Source organism: Lynx rufus, unplaced genomic scaffold, assembly GCF_022079265.1.
Source record: "Lynx rufus isolate CCGP_SWC_20201006 ecotype Redwood Valley unplaced genomic scaffold, mLynRuf1.p SCAF_1, whole genome shotgun sequence".
NCBI lineage: Eukaryota > Metazoa > Chordata > Mammalia > Carnivora > Felidae > Lynx > Lynx rufus.
In genome coordinates, this window is record NW_025814823.1 from 7,926,388 (window position 1) to 7,938,840 (window position 12,453).

The window sequence follows — 12,453 nt, forward strand, 5'->3', positions numbered from 1 at the left end:
TATAAGTAATTTGTCCTGTTTATCCATGACCTAAGGCTCCTGTGTCAGGACAGGAATTTGTAGATTCGGTCATGAAAACGCCCACTCGATTCTTAAAAATCTGTGAGCACGGCCCGAAATAATTTGAGAGACTCTGCCGATCTTTGCAAGGAACCTTCCCAAACTGCGTGTCGTTGCCTTCTGGTAGTCCTAATCCCGGGACGCTACGCTGAATTTTGCTCAAAAGATCCCTATAGAAATCATTCTGCGTAGACTTCCTATGACTCAGCCTTTTGGTTTAATTTAAACACATAATGAAATGCTTGATAGCAATTACAGGAGACAGTTAATTCATTAGAAACAATTATTCATCAGACTCGCTGTATTACCACGAGGAGTGGGAAAAAGAGGAACATCTCACAAAGCACAGGAAAGTGGCAGAGAGGCATTTGGCAAACAAACTCGTGCTCTGTTCTCAGGACTTTGCATGAAATATTAACAAGGGCTGTTGTCCAAACATTCACATTGGACAACACACACTTCCTCGTCCAGCAATTATATAATAGAAAGCAAGAAGTTTCTCATTAGTAAGTGAACGTTCACTTTTCGCTTGTGATGAAAGCCTCCTGTATAAGATGGCCAGATTTATTTGAACTTGTGTGTTCAAGCTCAAAGTGCTGCCACGATGGTCTTTGGCGCATTAGTCTTTAAAAGCCCCCGTTTCGATTCGAGGTCTTGTATATGGCAAATTAAAATTCTCGATAGCACGGCTGGCTTGAGTCCACAGATCCATACACACGCTGCACAGAAAACATGTCAAGAGACACATGGATGCAAATCGCACGTATACCCTAGAGGAACGTGGTAAATATTAAAACATGCAGTGTGTGGTATTTCCAAAAGAAGGGGTCTTCTTAAATTATGCTTCCCTCTCACACCTGATCTATGTTTGGCCCCCAGGAAAGATGTTGACCTTTTCAATGTTTAAATTGTTAACACTTCCATTTTGTAGCTAGAAGACAGAATATGGGACATAAAACTCTTTCAATAGTAATAATAATAAATAATAATAATAGACATTCAAGCTGGCGGTCAATTAAATCCTTGAGTGCGTTTCTAATTAACTACCATTAACAACTGTTTTGTTTTGGTCCTGTTCGTTGTGTGCATCAGTGGGGTATGGAGAATTATGCTTCTCTCAAACGATCTACCCCTCACACATCCCTAATGATTCAGGCCTTCCTCTTTTTGCCAATTTGCTGATGGAAACAATAGAGAGATGCAATTAAGCAAGCTCTTCTCGGAGTTCCTAGATGCCTCTGCCTTCCCTCGTTTTGTAGGCTGCCTCCCATCCCCACCCCTACCAAGGAGGCCTGCGAACCACACTCAGCCCCAGAGTGGTCTGCTTTCCCTAGACCGCCCCCTCCCCCACCCAGTCCTCTACTGCTGGGCAGGTGGAGAGTGTTCAGAAATGGGACATCAAACTGTGTGACCGGAATTATTACTTCCCATGAAACTTCTAAAGCACGTAATTATGGGGAGACTCCAGCAGACGGGACTGGCTTTAGGGTTTTGGAAGCAGTTCCTCGAAATTCCACCTCCGTCTACGGGGTGTTTCTTCCAAAATCCACCATTTTCGCTCAGGCAGAGCACTCTGCCCCCTTCACCTTCCATGAGCTGAGAATCCAATTACACGTCTCACATTCCGAGGGGCTCGCTGGCCGAAGACCAAACAAAACAAGCACAGTCTGAGGGCTAACTGGGCAAAGAACGATAATGCCTTTGCCTGGGTGGGCTGGACGAGGACTGGAGAAGGTAGTCCAGGTTGGCCGTGAGGCAAATGTGGGTTGACACCAGTAGTGGGGAAGCTGTGGGGTTTTCTTTTTTAATGGGTAATTACCGGCATTATAATTACCGAGGCGGTTCTCTGTAGCACAGAACACATGCTTACCCGTCAGACTTTTCCTAACAACCACTGTATTTTCACGAGCTGATTTTTTCAGTGAGTTTGGCATTGATCCTCAGAGTTAATCCTCAGATCAAATTGCTTCGTGATTTGTAAGAAGCAGAAGGGAACCGTCAGTGTGCAACAACTAGGAAATCATTTCAAGCTTTTTTGAATGGAGAAAACGTCATTTTTAAGTGATTTTCTCATTTCACTCATGAATAGCTGTGTATTATAGGAAAGGGGAAGCGGGGCAGTTACCATCTACAGAAGGGGAAATTGAAGCACAGATTAAATAGCCGGCCAAGGTCACACAGAAGTCAGGGCCTGTGCCAAGAATAGAACCCACTTCCTCGCTTCCCAGGTCTCTGTCCCTGAGACGAGGGAATACGTATAGATAAAGTAAGTAATTCCCAAATATGCTGGATCTTACAGAATTAAAACATAAATGCTAGCGGCCAATGGTGGGGATCTTTGTTTTGTACACGGCTGGCGTGAAAAGCAGGTGACTGCCAGTGCATTTGGGTCGAATACTGATGATGAGCAAAATGCATTTGCAAGATGCAAGCGATGTTTGGGGCACCTGGGCGGCTCAGCCAGTCGAGCGACAGACTCTCGGTTTCGGCTCAGGTCATGATCTCACAGTTCGTGAGTCTGAGCCCTGCATCAGGCTCTGCGCTGCCACCGTGGCGCCTGCTTGAAATTTCTCTTTCTCTCTCCCTCCCTTTCCGTCCCTCCCCATCTCGTGAGCACGTGCATGTGCGCGACCCCTCTCTTAAATAAACATTAAGAGACGTGTACTTTTTTAAAAAGAGGCAAGCAACGTTTAATGCACGGGAAGGAGCCCAAGTTTCTCTCGGTCATCACGGACAGCCAGTAAAAGAAAAGGAGGTTTTTCACAAAGAACTCAAAACACTTAACAATTCGTTCCACTAAAGGACACCAGGGTAGTCGGTGCTGCGACTCTATTATAATCAGTGTTACTGGTGACCTTGATAGTTAGATGGAGACAGAGAACTAAAGCAGCCTGTGACGGAAAGAACGCGCACTCTGAAAACAAAGCCGTGGTCATCAATGGTCACAGGCCTTCACCTTCCCTGGAGAAAAGACCCAAACACACTCATTATTCGAAAAGTGGGCCTTAGTTCTAAAAAGAAGAAAAGGCCACCCCAGAAACAACTGGGTAGACCCTGGGCGCTGACAGGAAGGCGAGCTGCGTTAATGGGCTAACGGCGAGTGTCAGGAAGGATGACCCGGCAGCGGCTAACCGCCACTCACCAGCCTCCTGTTTGTGGGGGGCAGAGGGGCCAGCCAGGCCTAGAATTCTCCAGTCGGGTTACTGGCAGGCCCCCTTGGTGCTCAAGCACGTGCGAATAAAAGCCGACTTGCAACACGTCAGACTCTTCCTGCGAAAATGTAACCGGTTGATCTGGAGTACCAACATCACACCAAGGCTGTCCTGTCTGTTCCTTGTTTCCTCCTGGGCCCCCTAAATCCGTCTCTTCCGCTTCCCAAAGAGGGTTCCCTTCCCTCCAGCCCAAGACTGTTACTCGTTCCTTGACAGACCAACCTCCACACAGCAGGCAACCTCGTCCCAACTAGTCCCAGGGCGGCATGTGGCGAAGGACCACGCAAGCCAGACCAGCCCATCGCATGGGCGGGTCAGGAGTCCTACTTAGTTCTTCAAAATCCAGGGGGGGAGGTGAAGTTCTAGAATCTATCACGGGCTTGCCGAGTAGGAGTCAGCTCTCCCACATCCTACTCTGCCCCACCCTGGCCTTTGCCAACCCACAGGTCAGGATCACTTCCCTCCATGACCGAAACGAGTGAACGAGACAGGCCACAGGCTGGGACGGTTACTTCACCCCCCCCCCCCCCCACGGCACAGTTTTGTGTGCTTTTACTGTTACCGAACTCGCCTGTATGTCCTTCATTTTTCTTCTGAGAAAAATCATGTTCCGTTTTCCTCAATTCTACAGCCCAGATCTACTACTTTTCCATCGCTCAAGCACAGGAAAAGTCACATTTTACTTTCCAAGACTTGGGTTCCCTTCTCGGAAGCGTTGGGTTAGAAATGGTCACTGTTGGGAAACTAGCTCTATAAGTAGGCAGAAAATTCTTCTCAAGTTCCTTAAAAGTTTGGAGGCTTATTTAGAGAATTTTACCCCACTGCTAGCGGTAATCACAACCTTGCCTTCCTAGGACACTCTGTACCTTTTGCCAAACACGTTATCTCACTTGATCCTCATCGTGTCTCTGTGAAGCGTGTGTAATTATCTGTATTTTATATGAACAGAGGCTACAAACTACACACATGTGAAAGATGCCGTAAGCTTAACACCCTGGTGCACACTGCCTAGGTGATGCCCACACGAACAAGGGACAAGTTTAGGAATATCCACTTAGAAGTCTTTGCCAGTTGCTGAGGATAAGAAGGAATCCAAAATTCCACTTCATCTGGTATTCATCAGTTATTTTCATGCTATTAAAAATTCAAAAGAGGAGCGCCCTGGAGGGGCTCAGTGGGTTAAGTGTCCGACTTCCGGTCATGATCTCACGGTTCATGGGTTCGAGCCCCGCGTCAGGCTCTGGGCTGATGGCTCGGAGCCTGGAGCCTGTTTCCGATTCTGTGTCTCCCTCTCTCTCTGCCCCTCCCCCATTCATGCTCTGTCTCTCTCTGTCCCAAAAATAAATAAAAAACGTTGAAAAAAAAATTAAAAAAAAAATACACCAACACTGAAAAAAAATTTTTTTTAATTCAAAAGAAATGTTCCAGTTCTACTACCTTAGCCTCCGAATGTGCCGAAGAGTAAAAGGGGAAAAGATTCTGCTATTTCCTCTCAGCTCGTTAGGAATTTGAGTCAAAAAGGACCCAACCACCCTTTTCCTCCTTTCTTTTATTCCTAACGTTTTCTAAGAACTAACTTGAGATGAATCAAAAGCATAGCTAAAACACGGCTCAGGAGTGGATCACATTAAAAAAAAAAAAAAAGAAGAAATTTCTGTGCATTTTATTTATGGTTCTTAAGTTCAACAAAGATGAATTAGCTGAGCCGTAGTTCTGACAGTTTTAAAATACATTTATGTATTTATTGGGCTCCAGGAAACTATACAATTTAAGTCTGAACCTCTCTAACTTAGATACATGAGCCAGTCGGCCATATCAAGCCAATTAAGAAGTTGGAGCTCCTTAAAACACATTCAAACCTCGAAACTAAACTCACGCTTTGGTTGTGTCCATACGCAGACATGTCCTTTACCTAGAGCCTAAAACTTAAATACCAAGAATTATCCTACATATTCAAGAGTAATGTGCATATCAATCACCTAAACTCTTGACGGCCACGCATAGATGCCACCATGCAAATATGTTACTATGTAACTCAAGATAAGATTCTAAAAATTCATGCAATAGAACGCCCTTTATTCAAATGTCACTAACTAAAATTCCTATCTACAACGGAATCTAGGTGTCAGGTACCCAAAATACATTTATATAAAAACATATTTCATGGGGCGCCTGGGTGGCTCAGTCGGTTAAGCGTCCGACTTCGGCTCAGATCACGATCTCGCGGTCCATGAGTTCGAGCCCCGCGTCGGGCTCTGTGCGGACAGCTCAGAGCCTGGAGCCTGTTTCGGATTCTGTGTCTCCCTCTCTCTCTGACCCTCTCCCATTCATGCTCTCTCTCTGTCTCAAAAATAAATAAACGTTAAAAAAAATTAAAAACGTATTTCAAACTTCTAGTAATTAAAGAAAGATCCACGTATCTTCCAATTTTAGCTTCTGTCTGACAGTGTGAAGTAGAATTATTCTATTTGTGTCCTAGTGCACATAACTCCCATATATCTTTCTGAACTATTTCTAAGTTAGACGTACTGTTTTAACCAGCAAACACCCAATCTGGGCCCGACACAGGTAAGCCACTTGGTCTGTTGACTGAAGAAAAAAAAAAAAAAAGAGAACTTCTGATGGATATGCACATTTTGTAGCAGATAATTTCAAGCAACAACATATTTTTTTATAAATGAAGCATCACTGAAAAAGTTAAAGCTTTCGTTTCTGATCTGTGATTGGTTTAAAAAATGTCTCAAACGGAGAATAAGTCAAATGGTCAACAAACATCTACTGAAGAGTTGAGGCACTCTCTGAGACTTGAGAGTAGTCCAGGAGGAGACAGAGCTCAGTAAACTTACTCTGTAAGTAACACGGGAGAAGGAGTTCAGGTACCACCGAAGAAATCAGAAAAAGACAGCAAGAGAGTTAATGTCTCCATAGTTTTACTTTGGTTGACCTCATTCCCCAAACCCTATTTTAAATCTTTTAAGTTTATTTGAGAGACAGAGAGAGAGGGAGGGAGAGTGAGAACACAAGCTGAGCAGAGAGAGGGGGAGAGAGAAAGAGAATCCCAAGCAAACTCCACACTGCCAGTGCGGAGCCCAACGTGGGGCTCAAACTCATGAACTGTGAGATCATGACCTCAGCCGAAACCGAGAGTCTGACGCTTCACTGACTGAGTCATTCAGGCACCCTCCCCAAACCACATTTTAACAGCATTATTCAAACCCAACTTCATACTATTATATTCCCACACAATTATTTTCTCAGAGTTCCTAGGTCTATCCTAAGTAGAACTGAAATTTTAGATTCATTATTATCAAAACAAAAATTAAAAACATCTATAAAAAAACTATGTTTTCTACAAACATTGAACTTTATACTTTTCTCTGAATAGCTTAGTTATTTTTCACGTATTTGCACGTCAGGTTAGCACAAATACGGGAATAGATCCACAAATGGGTATACCTACCCCTAAATGAGCAAAATCATACAAAATCTCAGTAGATCTCACTGTGTTTGGGGCTAAATATCCACAGTGGTAAAGAAGATATTTGAGCTTAGTAACTTCTCCATACTTCTGTTCTTAGAAAATTGAAATGTGGGGCGCCTGGGTGGCGCAGTCGGTTAAGCATCAGACTTCAGCCAGGTCACGATCTTGCGGTCCGTGAGTTCGAGCCCCGCGTCAGGCTCTGGGCTGACGGCTCAGAGCCTGGAGCCTGTTTCCGATTCTGTGTCTCCCTCTCTCTCTGCTCCTCCCCCGTTCATGCTCTGTCTCTCTCTGTCCCAAAAATAAATAAATGTTGAAAAAAAAAAAAGAAAAGAAAATTGAAATGATATTCAGATGAGAAATCAGACGTGTGTGGCAATAGCTACTTCTTCGGAACCCTAGAGTTCATGAGCTAACTTTCACTGTCAGAATCCAAGGCCTTAGACAAAGGATTGAAACACACGCTGAAGAAACGCTGACATTGCAGGAAGAATCTAGAAAACCAAACAGCCACTTCTGTTTATGCTAGAATTGTGTCTTTCTTATTTTTTTAGCAAGCCGATTTTGCTTTTGTTTTCGTTTTTGTTGAATAGCAATTTCCCCCAACACTCCGCAAGTGGGGTGAAACAAACATTATGGCATGATGATCATTCTTGGGCAGTCTCAATAATACCTTCTTGTTGCACTTATCGATTCTATTCCTGTTCTTCAAATCGGCTCCCACCAACTGTCCTTAGCATCATCCCACTAGACTAAACAAAAGTGGGAAAAGGGCAGGCAGGACTGTCACCAACAGGATGCAAGGAAACACCATACAATGACCAGAAGGGAGGGATGTACCGTTCAGCAAATACACGGTGAGCGTCGACTACCACGTGCACCACGCCCTGAAGACACAGAGAAGCTCTCAGCCGGCTCGTGGTTAAGAGAAACGACACATGTACGCAAGCCTGGCAAAGTCACGATGGTGTACGAGGTGTGGTTCATACTGAAGAGGGAGAAAGGGGTCTGAATGCGGCAGTTAGGAGTGCTCGCGGCAGAGAAGCTGACACACGAACTGAGCCTTGGGGGATAAGGAAGGACTTCTGGAGGGGGGGCAGCAAATGGGTGGGAGCGCATTTCAGATGAATGGAAGAGCATGGGTAGCGATCATCAGGGCAGGGATGGTCTCCCATCATGTCCAACGTTCACAAAACACGAAGCAGCTGAATTAGCCAAAGTCTAGGGATTCTCAGTTGAAAACAAGAGACTGGAGTTCAAACCTGAGTGTCAAAAAAGGCGAAGATAACCTGTCCCTGTGCTCCCCAAACTATAAACTAGAGAGAAAAATGATGACATGGTTAGCACTGAGTAAGGAAGAAGAGTAGATATTGCCCCCTTTTTCCCACGGGAGGGAAAGTCTTTGCGCCAAATACGGCTGCGTATTCCGTTTGCAAACTTCCATCTCTGTCCATTAAAGAGTCGCGAGTCCAGGTATAACAAGTACTTGAAAGTTAGTCAGGAAACAAACTGTCCTTACCTTGCTTTGGAATGATTATGGTGACAGGGACGCCAGAACCACCTGACTGTAGGTTGAGGGACACCATAAATGGTACAAGTCAGGGTCTGTCTGCTGCCCAGGGGGTAGAGGGTCGGGTCTGGAAAGGACGACACGGCCTTTTCATAAATCTGGGGTTTCACTGGAAGGGAGATGAACAGGAAAGAAGTCAAGAGCTGTACGGTGACTTTCTCCCGGGCCACAGCCTGAAGGACCACATTCCCACTGGTTTTGATGTCAGAGAAACAAACACATATTTGCTGGCATTACAGCTATTTTTTTTTTTTTTTAAAGTAGAATCGCTTTGGTAACAGTAGAGAATTGATTCCATGGTATGGACATCATGACTACAGTTATAACAAAAACATTTATTGCTTATGGAAGATAACAAGCAGACATGAAATCGTTTTGATGGGGGCATATGTGATTTTTAAAATAATTACTTAAAAGGGGCGCCTGGGTGGCTCAGTCAGTTCAGCATCCGACTTCAGCTCAGGTCATGATTTCACAGCTGGTGAGTTTGAGCCCCACATCGGGCTCCGCACTGACCGCACAGAGCCCGCCTCTAAGCCTCTGTCTCCCTCTGTCTGCTCCTCCCCTACTCTCTCTCTCTCTCTCTCTCTCAAAAATAAACATTTAAAAAGAAATAAATAAAATAATTACTTAAAAAGTTGGTTTAACTTGATGTTGTTATATCGACTTTTGATTTACAAGTTTTCCTGACCTTCACCCCTCCCCGAAACCAGAAGGAAGCGTGAACGGTCAACTTACCATTTACAATTAAGGTGGTGGTAAGGTTTTTAAACACATTTGACTGCTTTATGGCCAGCAAGATTGTGTAATCCCCTGCATCTTCCGCAGCAACGTCTTTGATGATTAATGAGTAGCCAAGAACCAAATAGCGAGCCGATTTCTCGGTCACAGGGAACCCATCTTTTAACCTGCGGTTAAGGGCATGATCAGGAAGTCATTCCACACTGCCTCTCCGATAGCACTTTAACACTGCCATTTACGCTTGTGAGCTCAAGGTGATACATACGTTGGTCTCAACGTTCATTTAAAAAATTTAGACACTAAGTTTCCAGGGAAACCAGGTGGGGTTTTTAAGCTCAGACACACAGAGCCCCTGGGGTGGCTCACTTGGAAGGGTGCCTGACTCTTGATCTCAGGGTCGTGAGTTCAAGCCCCACGCTGGGTGTGGAGATTACTTAAATGAAGAAAAAACTTAAAAAAAAAAAAAAAACCTAAACTGAGACACACTTCACATTTATTGGCAAGGAGGAAGAAGTGCCTTGAAGGAAGAAAGAAAAAGTGATGGTTTAAGGTACCCACAGGGGTGCTGCTGGTCACCATGTGACTTAAGTATTAACCCAGAAGCACTGGCTGATTCCCTCCAGATGTTTTTCAGAGTTTTCCACGACGCTTCATCGGCAGCACAAGGGCCATTGTAGGTCAGATCAAGTAGATCATTTCTCCAGATAAAAAATAAAAATAGACTTTTCTATTGTGGTCTCATGTGGAGTTCTTATTAGTTGTATAAATGGTCACACCAGTTGTCCCTTTCATAAACTATAGTGAAACCAAGATTATCAAGATCTTTCCCCCGAGGGAGAACAGTTAAGGCACAAAACTCGCAAACAAAAGGTACAAAACTTAAATTTTTTTTTTTACTTTAAATATATCAACGCCTAGACATCCTGCAATTGCAAACAGAACTGAGAGTCGGGAGACTGAATGCCACCCTGTGCTGTGCCCCCGACTCATCCGTTCGGACATCCCGTTTCTTCAAGTGTTCTAGACTTTCTCAAAGACTTAACTCTAAAAAATTCTACGATTTCATTACATTGCACGGTTCTTCAGCTGGCCATTTTAAAATCTCTTAGTTTACTGTGTTCTGCATAAAGGTAGATGCCAATAGTTCATACCCATGCAAGTTCTGCAGGCAAATTCTCATCACTAGAGAGTCTCAGTTCTAAGACAGTCCAAATGGCTATGCTCGACTTTATGACTGCAACTACGATCTTAGTTTACTTTTATTTCCCATTAGCCAGTCGGTGGTTTCGAAGATGGGCTGTGTGTGTGTTTTCAGTCCCAGCTTCAGAGTTACCGAAGAAAGTAGCACTGTTTAACAGGCGGGGATACTCTCAGATCCTTTGGAAAGAGCGAATGTAGTGCCTAGAGTGATTCAGTTCCTCTTAGGGAATAACGGACACTCATGGGAAATGGACTTTTGGACTTACGGTACATCATAGAACAAACGGAAATCTCTCTTTTACTGCGACGGCATGGAGGGGCAAAGCAGAGTTTAACGTTCTCTTTAACTCCCTATTAACTATTTGAGGAAACGGAGAACAAATCACGCAATCACGCACCAGCAAAATAAGGGCTGGTGAAGGTGATTCTACGGTGGTACCGCTTCTATATTGTCTGGGTTGTTTTCCTAATCGGTTTCACACCGGACTCTTTGTTTAAAATGTAACGGTCTGGGCCAAAGATACTGGTGTTCAGAAATGATTTCACAGAATGACTGCAGATTATCAACAGATTACATTGTTTTACATCAGGTGTTGTGCGAACATTAAAAAAAAACAAAAAACCTGCTTCAGGAGTTTCTGAATATGCAAACTTCGAGCCAAAAAAAACCCCTTAATTAGTTCAAGTAGGTCCATTCGTCTGCCCCTGCAACTGAATAAGTCTTGTCTCTATTAATGTTTGTTTAATTTTAAAACAAGACTGGAACTTTCATCCCAGCTGTGTATAAAAGAATTATTTTCAGATAATAAAAGAATTATTATCCTCATTACAAGGGCCTGCTTCTTCAGGGTTACTAGAGCATGTTACATATTCAAGATGCTTCCTATCCATTGCCCAACACACTCCATTCAAAGGACGTTGACATCATAGAGAGGCTTAGAGTTGCAGAAATTTAGTCACAGGGAGTGAACGGCTAACCTGAACTGAGAACTCAGAAACACCGAATCCCTTGCTCTGTCCTGTGACACACCGTGTCGCCTCCCCTCCGGCCCAGTCTACCTCCTTCCCTCCTGGCCCAGAAATCCACAGAGTTCTCTGCTTTCTACCGCTGTCTGGGGAACTTATTATCTTGCTACTTTTTTCAGGAATTCAAGTCACTGGGCTCCTGCATCTTCCTACTTAACACGGCATATCTTAAACTGATAGGAAAATAATTATGATCCTACCACAGGACTTCTGGCGAGGGAAATGCCTTCACTTTCATAGACAGCCTGTAAGACCGCTTGCCGGCAACAGTTTCCAACACTTGCTGTTTTCGATGTTTCACAGTGATGAATGCTTTATCTTTGAAAGGAGAGGTGATAAAATAGATTAGAAAAGACTATGTTTATCTTGACCAGAACAAAAACAACCCAACTCACTGCCTCATTCAAGGACGGTTGCGAGCAATGACCCAATGGCACTGAATTCTGACCAAGCCTATCGATGAGTCCCAATATCGATCCAGGAATAAAATAATTTAGAAGCACTCTCACCGGTGAAAACACTTTGCATCAAATGGCTACAAGCAAAACAGAAAAGCAGAGCAGGGCAACAGAAAGCAGAACACCTCACATATCCACATCACAGTAAGAGAAGAGTACAGAGACTTCTAAAAACCTGCTTGCCCAACGTGAGTATGATGGAAGAAAGTCTTCGGGCACCTGAAAATAACCGATCTGATTTCAAAAACTGACTGGAGAAAGTCAAAAGAATCCCAAAAGGGGTGCCTGGGTGGCTCAGTCGGTTAAGCGGCCGACTTCGGCTCAGGTCATGACCTCGCGGTTCGTGAGTTCGAGCCCTGCGTCGGGCTCTGTGCTGACAGCTCAGAGCCTGGAGTCTGCTTCGGATTCTGTCTCCCTCTCTCTGCCTCCCTCCCTCCCTCTCTCCCTCTCTATCTCTCTCAAAAATAAAATAAACATTAAAAAAATTAAAGGAAAAAGAATATCAAAGGCCACTGTCAGCATTGTTCCATAGATTCTGCCCCTCACCGTTTTTCAACAGTGGAAATAAGTAAGGTTTTCAGGGACTGTTAAGTATTTTCTTTACAGAATTTGCCTGTTGGAATTAAGCGACAACATTAGGATTTCATGAGACTAAAACCAGGGATAAAAAAATCACATCAATTCTAAGTAATTTATCACACCACATTT

At 44.0% G+C, this 12,453-nt stretch overlaps 1 protein-coding gene across 1 annotated transcript in view; it reads right to left on the bottom strand.

Annotated features, from left to right (window-relative positions):
- FLT1 (fms related receptor tyrosine kinase 1) overlaps nt 1-12,453 on the bottom strand; it is a 177,251-nt gene that overhangs the window by 104,741 nt on the left and 60,057 nt on the right. The window contains exons 11-13 of the mRNA XM_047073320.1: nt 11,488-11,605; nt 9,059-9,228; nt 8,270-8,429 (exon numbers count right to left, since the gene is read on the bottom strand). Of these exons, the coding sequence (XP_046929276.1) occupies nt 8,270-8,429; nt 9,059-9,228; nt 11,488-11,605 (448 nt within the window). The remainder of the gene's footprint in view (nt 1-8,269; nt 8,430-9,058; nt 9,229-11,487; nt 11,606-12,453) is intronic.